The following is a 12,582-nucleotide window of genomic DNA, read 5'->3' on the forward strand; positions in this document are numbered from 1 at the left end:
TTGATCTGTCTAATGCGATCCACCTCTTCTGTGTGCAATATGTGTTCGTACCTCGTCTGCGGTCAGATCTACAGCATTTCACAGACAGTTGGAACAACCACCCGATCCGCACAGAGGCAAACCTTACACCTCAACAGATGTGGAACATTGGAATGCTCCAAGCACCTGTGCCTGAGCCAAATTATGCAGAGGTGGGCATGTAATACTTGATTGGCATGGCAGTTTTTCCCTTAAGCACTTTGTCTATTATCATTAATTTGTTTGTTGGGCCATGCAGCTGCAGCACATAGACCATCAGGAGGAGGTATCTGAAGACACTGACCATGGGATTGTTGTTCCTTACATTCCATCCCCCCTGTCTGCAGAGAATCTTGCTCTGCTGCAACATGAAGTGAATCCTAACTCTGACTCCTTATCCTTTGGTCAGGATATATACCTGCGTGCTCTTCAATTTGTAATGAGTGAGTGACGCTCCACACTATTAAGTGCTTAATGATTATAGCAAACATGTTTTGAAACAATACAAATACACAGCTAATCATTTCAATGTTATGATTAAAAAGCGGCACTAAGAAAATGTCTTTACTTTTTACAAATTCCTAGAAATAAATTTTAAACATATTTTTCTAAATGCGTTCCAAAAACCAACCCAACCTTTGTATGTTGAAACCCACAGCCCATGCGTAAATGGACAGACACCACTCAGCTTTGAATGAAGGTAACTAACACATGGTTACTCACATACACCATGAAACGTTACACTACAGGCATTTAAGTATTTTCTGTCAATGTCCAAAATTTAACCTATATATAATAATCTAAAACCTGATTACTATAACATATAAAACTATTTGTTCTGCTAGACCCCTCCCCCTTTCAACAGCATAAAGAGCAACAGTATAACCCACTGCAGCCCTAACACGCCTGGGGCTGCATGATGGATCACTACACCACCTTACAGATCACCTCCACAAGTTCATCAATGTCCTCTTCTGCCTCCCCGGCTTCCTGTTCCTGTTAAAGAAGTCCTACACCACTTCCTCCACCGACCGAATGAGGTCTTAAAAGTATTTTGAGGTCTATAAAAAGTCTTATAAAAGGTATTGAAATAAACTTTTGCATTCCTGCATATACCCTGTATAATAAGTTTGAAAATACATTTTAAATATGAAATGTTATTGCATGTCTGTTATATTGATTTATACGTGAATTTTTGAAATGTGAAGCAGTTGGAAAACATGTTTTTAAAAATTGTTTATGTTATTGCTAGTAGTTTTATTTTTGTTGTTCATAATAGCACAGTATTTGGAAGTGGTCATTTTTGATCAACAATGAATACGTCCAAGGATCTTTAAACCCTAAAATGATAACTAGTGTTGGTCTTTCATTTCCACATTGTGATGTTTCCCCAAACCATATTTTATTTGCCATAAATCAGAAAGATAATGTATGGAATGTGTGTTGTGGAGCTCTCAAAGCTGCTGATCCTGCTGCTGCTAGCTGTCCATATGGGAAAAACATTCATAAATTATGATTAAATGATAATTAGAGCATTAAAACATAATCTTCAGGAAATGGTGATTTTGAGGAAAACTTGCAATGATGTAACAGAATATGTTTCATATAAAATGTAAAATTGTTTCATATAAAATTCCCATATAAATATGTAATTATACAGCAGGGGAATAAACGTAAGGTGACAGCACAAACAGCTGGTTTTACTGAACATTTGTTTTATATAAAGATTTTTAATTATCTGTTTTCGGTAAGTAGAATCATAACAATATGTAGGTCGAAACAAAATCCCTCTCTGATCAGCTGTGTACACATGATGATACAGATCAACCTGACACGTAAGGGGCTCTTCAATTCAGTGGTGCAGTGGTAGCACACGTCTCTCAGCTGGGACATGTGAGTTCAAGTCTCAATCTTTGCATTTTCCTTCTGTCGCTTCCACGTCGATTTGCCGGCGTTTAATCATCTGTTTGAAAAACGACCTAAGAAAAACTTTCATTTCAGCCCCTCTATTGCCTCAAATAGACGACAGGATGAACCTAACTCCAAGCGACGCTGAAGTTAGGTTCCGATTCGTCAGCTTCCGATTCAACCCGATTCGGTTCGTAATGTACAACATTAATCAGACGTGAGAAAGACATCAAAATGTTTGCTGGGTAATCATATCTGTATGTACACACATCTCTAAACATGAAAAATGCATAAACAGAAGGAGCATCAGACCCTCGCATCCTGACGAGGACCACTTTAATTCAAATTATTTTATTGCTGGAACAAAATACAGAACATTAATGACCTTACAGTAGATCCTGAATCGTCCTGCCGCCACATAGGAAGATTTGAATAGCCTAATCAATTAAGTTTGCTGCCTGCTTGTTGTGTGTAAAAACGATCGGTGAAAAATACAGTATATTCAATATAACAATAATATTTCAAATGAACATTATCATATGACAATGAATTACATTATCGGCTCAAATAATAATAATTATTATTCTTATTATTAACAACAATTCTTATTATAGTAACAAAAGACTATAACTTTAACAAGATTTTTAACACCTCTATGGCACTTTCTGGTCTCTTCAGTGGTCAACACCTAATGTCAAATGTCAGACTTATACCCACCCTTCTCTGGGAAACAAGCAGAAATGCAAAGAAATACATCCCTCTTTAAATTTTGCTTTGTATAATTTTGAGCACAGTGTATCAGACACATGAGAGCAATAGCAACTGTCCAAACATTCAGAGCTTTTGAGTGTGTTGCCAATTGAAATTCTGCTGTCATGTTATCAGTTTCTGCTTGTTTCCCAGAGAAGGAGGGGGTGTCAATGCTGGTATACCATTAATTGTACAGTATATTTCAGAACGTTTCTATATGCAAGACTGATTGCAAGAAAATAACAGAACACCCAGCAGACAACAGGAGACATTTTGCAGGAGTGGTGATTACTAGTAGTCTGAGAGGATCAGGGTTGAACTAAAATTAACTGACTAAACACATCAGGTTTAGTAAAACAAAAAGTTAAACTCTATCAAACCTGGAACCATATCGGATTGCAATTTCAAGGTTGGACTTAAATGCATCACTATCTTTCAGATGTGCTGTGGGGAATGTTATAGTGGTGCTGCATGCACTCACAACAGGGTAGCATACTGTGTGCTTTGGCATGCGTTCAAGACAAGTGTGATCGAACAGGACTGTGATTTTGAAATTCTCCCTTTCTGAGACCAGCATGTGTCTGTGAGCCTGCCCCGTGAGCCACTGCATCACTCGAGGAACCGAGAGCGGTGCTCCATTGTCTTCTTCATCAGGCTGACTGGTGTCCCCATCTTTAGTTAAGCATAGTCAAATGCAAGAAAATGGTGAAAAAGTTTCATATTCAGTTTGATGGATGACATTGACATTGGTGCAGCTCAGTTGATTTGAAAGCAAAACGTGATTTTAGAAAAATTACCAAAAGCGGGGGGGAGTAAGCTGCACTAGTAGAACAAGCATAAATTGCACAGATTGTAGGTCGCTCATGTAGCGTACCCAGACTCCCCACAATGTCTGTGATTTACTTGCATATGACCTTAAACCAGCTGCTGTAGACATGGAGTAGCTCTGCTACCAACATGTAAAAATGTAATGCCAATACATACCCTCCAGCTCGAGAAGGAAATCTTGAAAGAAGTTCAGTATCTGCGTCTCTGTCCTTTGTTTTACTGAACCTGTCTCGCTCATCACTGGAGCCAGGCTGGAGATGATGTAATGTGAATCAACCTTGAAACATAAAGTACATTGGGCTGGTCAGTTTGGATTGCATCTTAGAAGTCAAGACAGACAAGAGCATAGCTAAAACCAATTATATTTAGCACACCAAACAGTATGAGACGTGATATTTAAGTGGGAGTCTAATTCTAAAATTTCATGCATTTCAGACAAACGGAAAGTCACTTGCCGTTAGATCACGAGTAAAATAGTGGGGCGAGGAAATAATGAACCACTTTAAATTGAACAGTAGAGTTATTATAGGTCGGAACCACCAATCAAAACAAAATCCCACTCCATAAATTGTCTAAGAGGGGGACTAAAATGGCTGTCTCTCAACTGAAGGTAACACAGAAAGCCATCTCCAAGTGTGGGGTGTGAGACAGGTTTTGGACTGGTTTTGGACTTAGGCATTCATGTTACTATTTTATAAATGTGGATTCTATATGCAGATTTTTATTTTACTGTGTAAAGCACTTTTAATCACTTTGTGCTTAAAATTTGCTATTTCAATACAGTTGCCTTGCCTTAGGCTCGTTAGCAAGACTGTGTTTTATGAGCACCCGTCTTGTTTATTTTACCTTGTCATCATCCCCAATCACGAAAAGATTCCGACATTCCTTGGGTTTCCTTTGCATGACTGACAGTAGTTGTTAGAGTTCAAGGCCTTCTTGCAGTTGTTGAAGCATTGGTGTACGCTTCGTGGTGGCATGTAGCAAAACAGCTCTAACAAAAAGATAGACATTGGACATTAACTTTAGTGCCTATCTTACTGCAGACTTTTTGAAAATATTGCTGAATCCCAGATTTGTGTGTCAAACGATTGTACGCAAGGTTTAAGCACAGATTTGTGCGTATGCACTGGGTGTGAATGAGGCCCAATGACTTTAACTTGTCATCTGTAGACCATGGTTGGCTCACTGCACCTTGGTAAAAATCCATGAAACGTTTGGTGAGCTATAGAAAAAACAATGCATACCTTACTATGCTGTCTTTGTGCTCCAAGGTGATGGGGCCCGTATATCCACAGTTAAGAATTTCCTCTGTGTACTGTGTCACGTCAGTTGCATTTTCAATCTGAAAGCATATTTTCCAAACATAACTTCCAGAAAAAATATTTTTCACACAAGACTTTCATAATGGGAAGGATATGCGCTTGAGATTTCAACACACCATTTCGATTAATGTGGACAACTCTGCATCATGCACATTTTCTTTTGTGATGTCCTTCAGTGTCCCGGTCACCAGATACTGGTAACACCACTCTTGAAGAAAGCTTGGAGGCGGTCCACCTTGGCCAAGGCTCACTGCAAATATTTCACCAGCAACTCTGGATATAAGAGGGGGAAATAAAAAAGTGATGCTATGACAAAATTATGTATTGACCTCCCTGTTCATTCACACCATTACCATGGATATATTTTTTTCCTCTATTATCTAAAAACTATGCTAGAGAAAGTTGCTTGTTGAAAATACTTCCATGTGAGTATATTCCTCCAGCAACAAGAGTCAGTTTGCCATTTAGGCCAACATCCTCTGCTTACCCCATGTGGTGAAGGCTGAAGGAATATAATTTAAATATGAAAGTGAATATTTAGGTTAATTGTGACTAATTTATCAATCCATCCCAAAGATCACATTCTTCAGACTAAAACCACCTTGTGAGATCACAGTGACCTTAACCTTTGAACTCCAAAATCTAATTAGTTCAGAGTCCAACTGGACCTTCTGGCCACATATAATCAAATTCTGCCAAGCTGTTTGTCCTGAGATATCCAGTTACAAAGAGTAGGAAGTACTACACAAGTCCTTGCTTGTGTTGTAGGAACTCTCAATGTACGTCGCTTTGGATAAAAGCGTCTGCTAAATGACATCGTAACATTGTACTAAGCCGGATAAGACAAATACAATGCACGAGGTGAAAATATAAATTCATTCCTATGTACCCAAGTCCCTGTGACATACCAGCATCATGTCAGGGGGGTGCACTTGTACACCAAGGTGCCTCACGTTACAGAATCAGGAGATAAGTTCCTGGCTGGAATGGCCAGGAGCCAATATTTGGAATGGTTACTTACTATGTACCCAAAGTCACAGAGTCAAAGTGTCTTAAGACAAGATATGTAGAGGTGTACCACGAGCAATATCTTTTATGTAATGTAATGTAGTCTATTCCTCTAGCAGTGAGTAGTTGTACACACCATTATAGTATACACCATTGTGTAAATGCAAGTAAATAAGTAATACTGTTGATTAATATGAGAATATGAATAAGAGTAACAAACTTAAAATAGTTTTTGTCCAGGTCAGTGATGGAGTATTTTGGGATCTTCCCCTTCTTCCCCCCTTCAAAGAGGCGCGTCTCTATCCCAGCAACCATCTCTGTGGACATAAACAAACCAGAGAACAGCCTCAGTCACAGGGTTTTATTGTTGATTTAGAAGTATTACACACTTGTGACTGGCTTACTACTTACCAGACAGGAACTCCTTCCTTAATGCCCCAGTGTCGATGCCAGCTTCTCCTATGAAGGTAATTTTCAGTTTGTTCGCTGGGCCTCCAGTCTTCTGGCGCTGCCAAAGCTTTAGACCTCTCTCCAGCATGTTGTCCCTCGAGACACAAATGTTGAAGGTCTTCCCCGTCTCAACTTTTGAGTCAACCCAACGCAGAACACCTTCTTCACTGTTAAAATAAATTATTACATCTTACAAATCTAAAGATATTTTGGCAGCAAAATCAAAGTTTCAAGATCCCTTTTCTTTTTTTTTACCATGAGATGTCATCTATTGGATCTTGTGTTGGTTCTTGCAGATCATGGGGACTTTCAGGTCCAGCATCTGGGCTCCATACAGGACTACAACTAAGAATGGAAGTTACAATGAATTCCATCTAATCACAGCAAACTAAAAAATGTGATGTTATTATATGCAAAGGACATACACCACTTGTCTGTTTTATTTATTTATTTATTTTTTTACTCTTAAGCACATTGAGTCTGCACCTGTCGCACGAAATGTGCTATATAAATAAATGTGACTTGACTTACCTTGTTCCACAGATACTGGCGTGGAACTCAATGTCCTGGCTTGGGAAGTATTTGTTGCATATCGGGCATTTTGTCTTACTTTGCTAAATGGGAAGATGTATGGACAGGATTAGTTCCAATTTTTATAGCAACCCTCTCAGCATAAATGGTAAATAGTAAATGTTCATTTGATCATTTATGGTTTCACTCAAAATCAGGAGTAATAAAAATATAAAACATTATATTATTATTGCAATAAATATTATTCTGTCCTACATAGAACCATACCTTGTTCGATGGTGGCACATCTAAAGTCGCAGGAACAGAAGAATCAAGCTCCTCATCTTCTTGCTGAAAATGCAGCCAAACAATGTGTCAGATAACTAGATAACACTCTGATTGACAGTTGTCAGTCATTTAACATTTAAACAGGCCAAGAGTTTTTTAATCTAAACAGCAAAATTAATTTTTTTAAACCAGGTTTTCTTATAGTTATGGTTATTTTCACTCAGACTTTTGTGGATGCTTAATCAGACACTCGGCTTTGATATAATATATGTATTTTTAATATTCAAATTCATGTTTCCAGGGGCTTTTTTAATTTATTATGACTACACTTTATTTTCTCATAATGATGTTTCTGTTTATCTTATGCCAATAACAGACATAGATGATAACAATTAGAGAAGAAAAAAAAACACTAAAAAAAACACCATTTCGATTTTGGGACAGTTTACATTCACTTCGGGATGGTTGAGACCGTTTTTCAGGAATGTCCAGGGACAGTTTTAAAAAAAGTTAGTCTGGAGGCCTGGTGGCAACATTCACCTTTCACTTGCATTAAGTGGAAAAATGTGACAAGAAAGGCGTCTCACCTCTGAATCACAAAGAGCTGTCGAAGACGTCCCTTCACAATCACCTTGCACATGAAGGGCTAGCATTTGCAATGGCATGACCATTTTGCACTGTGTGCATGTAGCCTTTGGCATGAGACTGAACTCTGGAGCATCCACTGGCAGTGGTGTCAGATCAATCTTCTCTTGGAGAGGAGCAATATATAACATAAACTTCCCTCCTGCGGAGGCGCTTCTAAGAACAGAGCCAGTGTATCCCTCTGACTCTAAGGCGACAGCGGTCATTCTCCTCCTTCCATGTCCACCTGCAAATTCAAGTTTTATGGGAATTAAAAGTAGTGCCAACCAAGTATATTAACATCAGTGTGCTGAGCATGGCATTCAGCCAGTGTAAGTTGACCCATTCATGGCATACTTGTAAGTGAAAAATAATGACATGAGGAAAAGTATTATCGACTGTAATGATAATGAAATCGAGGACAAAAAGTTAAAACGTGCACAATTAGGTGTTCTGCATTATAATAATCTACAATGTCATGTTTCAGAAAAATATATTAGATGTTTTTATGTTTAGATACGAGCCTCTATGACATCTCTTCTTGAGTTAAGCTCTAACATTATTCACTAAATTTCCCATATCTCCTTGCGGCAAGTTTGGTTATCACATTATGATCACTGTACACATGGATGTGCCCACTTAAAAAAAAAACAAAAAAACTGTCAAGTCAGTATTTTCGAACAGCTTATTTAGGGAAACTCTGGAAACTCCTTTTGAACTCGGAAAAGCCTTGTGTAGTGCAGGGCTCCACACTATTTAAAGATTCTATTCAAATAGCCTTATGTTAATCTAATGTCTTGTTTAACATACCAGCTGCTTTGTATAGAAGCCATCCTCCTTCAAGACTTGCCATTTTCGGGTAGGTGCTCTCCAGTAAAGTGGACAACTACAGTAATAAAGACAGAACATTTCAGGAAGGTATATCTGTAAAAATCGATCGTGGAGAAGGCAATGATAGAGGAGGTAGGGGGAGATAAAGAAAGATGCTGCTCCTCACCTCTTCATGGCTTAAGTCTTTAGTGATCGAGAGAGTCCTCTTTCCCAGCCCTGCCTGTAGTAGCTCCAGTTCATCTTGTGTGGTCGGGGTTGTTTCTGCTTTGTCACTCAATAAGAAAAAAGCCATGTCAAATCCTTTCCATGGTTTATGTTTCTTGTCTCTGTGTTTGTCTGCAGATTTTCTTTTGAAAAATCCAGGGAATGATCTGCAAAAAAGTAAAAAAATGTGAGACCCTTGTTTGTAAAATAGATTTGTAATATTTTACAAAAAGGGGTCAGTAAAAAATGAAATTTGCATGGGATGGCTGTGTATGTGGAATAACATTTCACAAATCCCCTACAACCTGCATGTCATGACTCGGTCCATGTTATAGTTCTGTTTCCTGTGTCATCTTGTTGTATTGACTTCTCCTCTCGTTTCAGATTCCCCTTCCCTCCTCGTGTGGTTTCGTCCTCCTCCTTGATTGTCTGTCCCCACCCTCAATACTTTCACCTGTTCTGTGTGTGTGTATATATAGTCCCTGTGTTTCCCCTGTCCGTTGCCAGTTCGTCTTTTTGTCCCCGTGCGTTACTTCATAGCCTTTATTGCTCTGTAGTATTTTCTAGTTCCTTGGTATTGACCCCTGCCTGTGTTCTGGTTGACCTCGCCTTTGCCTGATCCCTGTCTGGTTTGTTTGCCCCCGCTGATGGATTACTTGTGTACCGAACCTGTTTTTCCAGTAAAGACTGTTACCCTGCCTAACGCTGTGTTTGAGTCGTGCATTTGAGTCAAGACTATTGTTGCTACACCCTCAGCTCTGATACCGCATGGCTGACTTGAAAAATAAATGCACTACTGCTGGCTGGCTACACTACCTGGACATCTCGTTTTGTACAGTTGAAGGGGTAGGCATGTCCTGACTCCTCTGCCTGGGTTCTTCTATGGTGCGATTAAGCACTGACAGAAAAGTCTGCGCAGCGGCAGTGGCTGCCTGCTTGTCATACTGGGATGAGAGATTAACCACTGTTATCAACAATAACACCATCAATCACTTTAGATGAAGCAGGTAGAGTCTAAAAAGACTAATATTTTTTTTTTTTTTTTTTAAAGATTAAAAAGTGTGAATCCAGTCAACAGCAAGTGGAGTGTAACCTGAGTATGTGATAATCGCCTTGCCATGAAGACATGCACAAGAGGTGATGTGTAGTATTGGTCTTTCTAAATGGGAGGGAGAAAAGATGGCTGTTGTGAAAATGGTTATGACCTACAATACACCAGACACATAAAAAGAGCAAAACCATAAATAAAATCTACCCATCCATTCTTACCTTTATTAAGCAATCCTGTTCCAAAAAGTTTTAGTGGAGTTCTTGGCCTAAAAAAACATAATTTGATCAACAGGAAAAACAATTAGTCCATCTGCTGCCTGGAAAGATGTTGCAGTTAATGTAGGTAGCTATCGTTGTCTGTGTGTGTGTGTGTGTGTGTGTGTGTGTGTGTGTGTGTGTGTTGCTGCAGACAGAGACACGAGACAACTTAATTTCAGCTACTTAAGGCTTTAGCTAGTTAGCTACTTTAAAAAAAACAAAACAAAATAAAAAATATCTGGCTAAGTGTACGCTATATATAGCATTAATGCCATTATGCTTAACGGTTACACTAACAAGCCATCAAAATTGATGGCTTGTATAATAAAAGTAACCATACGACACTATTGAGCAGTTATAATTGAGAGTGCAGCAATACCTGTATCGATATCAATACTGCTTATCAATACTTCAAATAATTTGATGCAAAAAATAAAGTATCACATAAAGAAATTAATGTGTCATGCCTACAGAGCACAGCACCTAGAGACACCAAAACTTAGGCCAAGCCAGGACCAGAGTCCTACATTATCAATCAGCATTGCAATAAAATAGAAAAATACAACTTCAGACAACTTTCACTCACACACCTTCTAATAAAACATCTTACATAAACATGTCAATAAATCAACACTGAATAAGGCAAGACTTGTAATGGGTTGACAGGACAATACTATATGATATTAGAAATCTAAATAAATGAATACTAATTAAACAAACCATCTTGTCTTCTTTTCCAAGGATTTTCATTAAACTAAGAGCTTTTGTGTCTCAACTGAATGCCAAATTTACCAGAAGGATCATTATTGGCACAATACTTTAAGCTAGTAACTACTTGTACACTATGTCAGACAATAAGCATCACTTCATTGAACTGCCAGTTTTCCATGTGGAGTTGTGCGGGACATTAGGCTACTTATAAATAATGCCTGACATAGCTAGTTTGCGCACCGAGCAACGGAATATATATTCATGTTACCGGTGGTATGCAACATTATTTTCCGTACGGGACGGCATATGTAAGCCCCGCTCTCAAAATAACAGCATCTGCCTCTGTGTCTGCGAGCATTTGACTGTGATGGTGGGGAGACCACTACCCGTGAGCGAGAGAGAGAGCGGGACGGTCAAATAGCTGTAATCCTGTGGGCTGTGTGAGAAGATAGACTCAGGCTCTGCATGACCTGTTGCTGCTAAACAGGCAGCGCTGTGGGCAACAGTTGGCCTGTGGACTGTTGTTTGACCACTAATGACGTTACGTATTATAACACAATATAGCACTAGCACATAGCAAGCCTCTGTAACGTTACTTAAGTGAAATAAACAATTCAATTAGCCGTTAGCGCACCCTGCTAGCCTGCCTGACAATATGAGGCGTCAGATATCTAACACAATCACACAAATTAGTCAACGTGAGCTAAGTTAGCAAGCTGTATGTTTAATCGAAATATCAAACAGAGTAGGCTAATAACGTGACACCAATCATTTTAATACGGTTTTATCTACTTACCAACTACTCCACCACTGCCTGACCACTGCTTCCTGGCTCGCTGGCGAGTGGCGACCATGACTTGCTTGTCAGAAAGACGTCGTTGGTGTAGACACTTGTCACTCAAACATGTCTGACCAATGGGGAAGCACCCGCCCACTGCGGTACGTTTGAGTCAAAATGATTTTAAAAAAAAAACGACTTCAAAACTTTTTTCACTTCATTCAAAAAAAAAGAAAGTTCAATCAAAAAAAAACAAACACTTCAAATGATTTTTTTTTTTTTTGCATTTAAACAGTTTTTTCTTTGATTGAAAATATTTTTTTTTGATTGAAAATGTTTTTTTTTTGATTGAAGCAACTTTTTTGGGATTGAATAATTAAGACACAAATGTCCTACCCATAACATGGTCCAAACACAAAAAAGATTACTTCAATCAAAGAAAACATTTTCAATCAAAAAAAAAGTGTTCAAGTGCAATTTTTCGAGTCTCAAATATTTTTTTGCATTCAAAAACATTTTTTCTATGATTGAAAAGGTTTATTTTTTGATTGAAGTGATTTTTTTATTGAAAATATTTTTTGTTTGTTTGAAGCAACTTCTTTTTTGATTGAATTATAAAGACACAAATGTCCTACCCATAATATGGCCCAAACACAAAACAACAATACTTCAATCAAAAAAGTTGCTTCAAACAAAAAAACCTTCACTTCTATCAAAAAAAACATTTTCAAGCAAAAAAAAATAGTGTTCAAATGCATTTTTTTGAGTCTCAAATATATTTTTGCATTCAAACACTTTTTTTCTTTGATTGAAACGGGTTTTTTTGATTGAAAATATATTTTTTGATTGAAGCAACCTTTTTTTTGATTGAATAATAAAGAAACAAATCTACCTCCATACGACTGCCCTGACGGCCTGAAAAGGTGAGCTTGATATGTGTACACGGTGCCTAGGCTACAAGACATGATCACAATCAACTTCTCTAAAATCCAATGTCGAGTTTAGGACGTTTAGTGACCATAAATAATCTGACAGCCAGCTACT

The 12,582-nt window shown here is 38.2% G+C and overlaps 1 protein-coding gene and 1 long non-coding RNA gene across 2 annotated transcripts; one reads left to right on the forward strand and one right to left on the reverse strand.

Annotated features, from left to right (window-relative positions):
• Positions 1-309: 309 nt before the first annotated feature.
• LOC142385524 (uncharacterized) lies at positions 310-1,226 on the forward strand. The gene is made up of 3 exons (XR_012770201.1): positions 310-461; positions 677-718; positions 864-1,226. It is a non-coding gene; the product is annotated as an uncharacterized LOC142385524 (long non-coding RNA).
• Positions 1,227-2,491: 1,265 nt separating this feature from the next.
• Positions 2,492-6,423, reverse strand: LOC142385522 (G2/M phase-specific E3 ubiquitin-protein ligase). Its single transcript, XM_075472144.1, has 7 exons — positions 6,246-6,423; positions 6,055-6,151; positions 4,943-5,099; positions 4,749-4,846; positions 4,351-4,495; positions 3,661-3,781; positions 2,492-3,348 (listed from the first exon to the last, which is right to left on the reverse strand). Exons 1-5 carry the CDS (start codon positions 6,370-6,372, stop codon positions 4,423-4,425), a joined length of 552 nt encoding a protein of 183 aa, XP_075328259.1. The 5' UTR covers positions 6,373-6,423; the 3' UTR covers positions 2,492-3,348; positions 3,661-3,781; positions 4,351-4,422.
• Between the last annotated feature and the right edge of the window lie 6,159 nt (positions 6,424-12,582).

The sequence above is a fragment of the Odontesthes bonariensis genome, chromosome 8, assembly GCF_027942865.1.
Source record: "Odontesthes bonariensis isolate fOdoBon6 chromosome 8, fOdoBon6.hap1, whole genome shotgun sequence".
Classification (NCBI taxonomy): Eukaryota; Metazoa; Chordata; class Actinopteri; order Atheriniformes; family Atherinopsidae; genus Odontesthes; species Odontesthes bonariensis.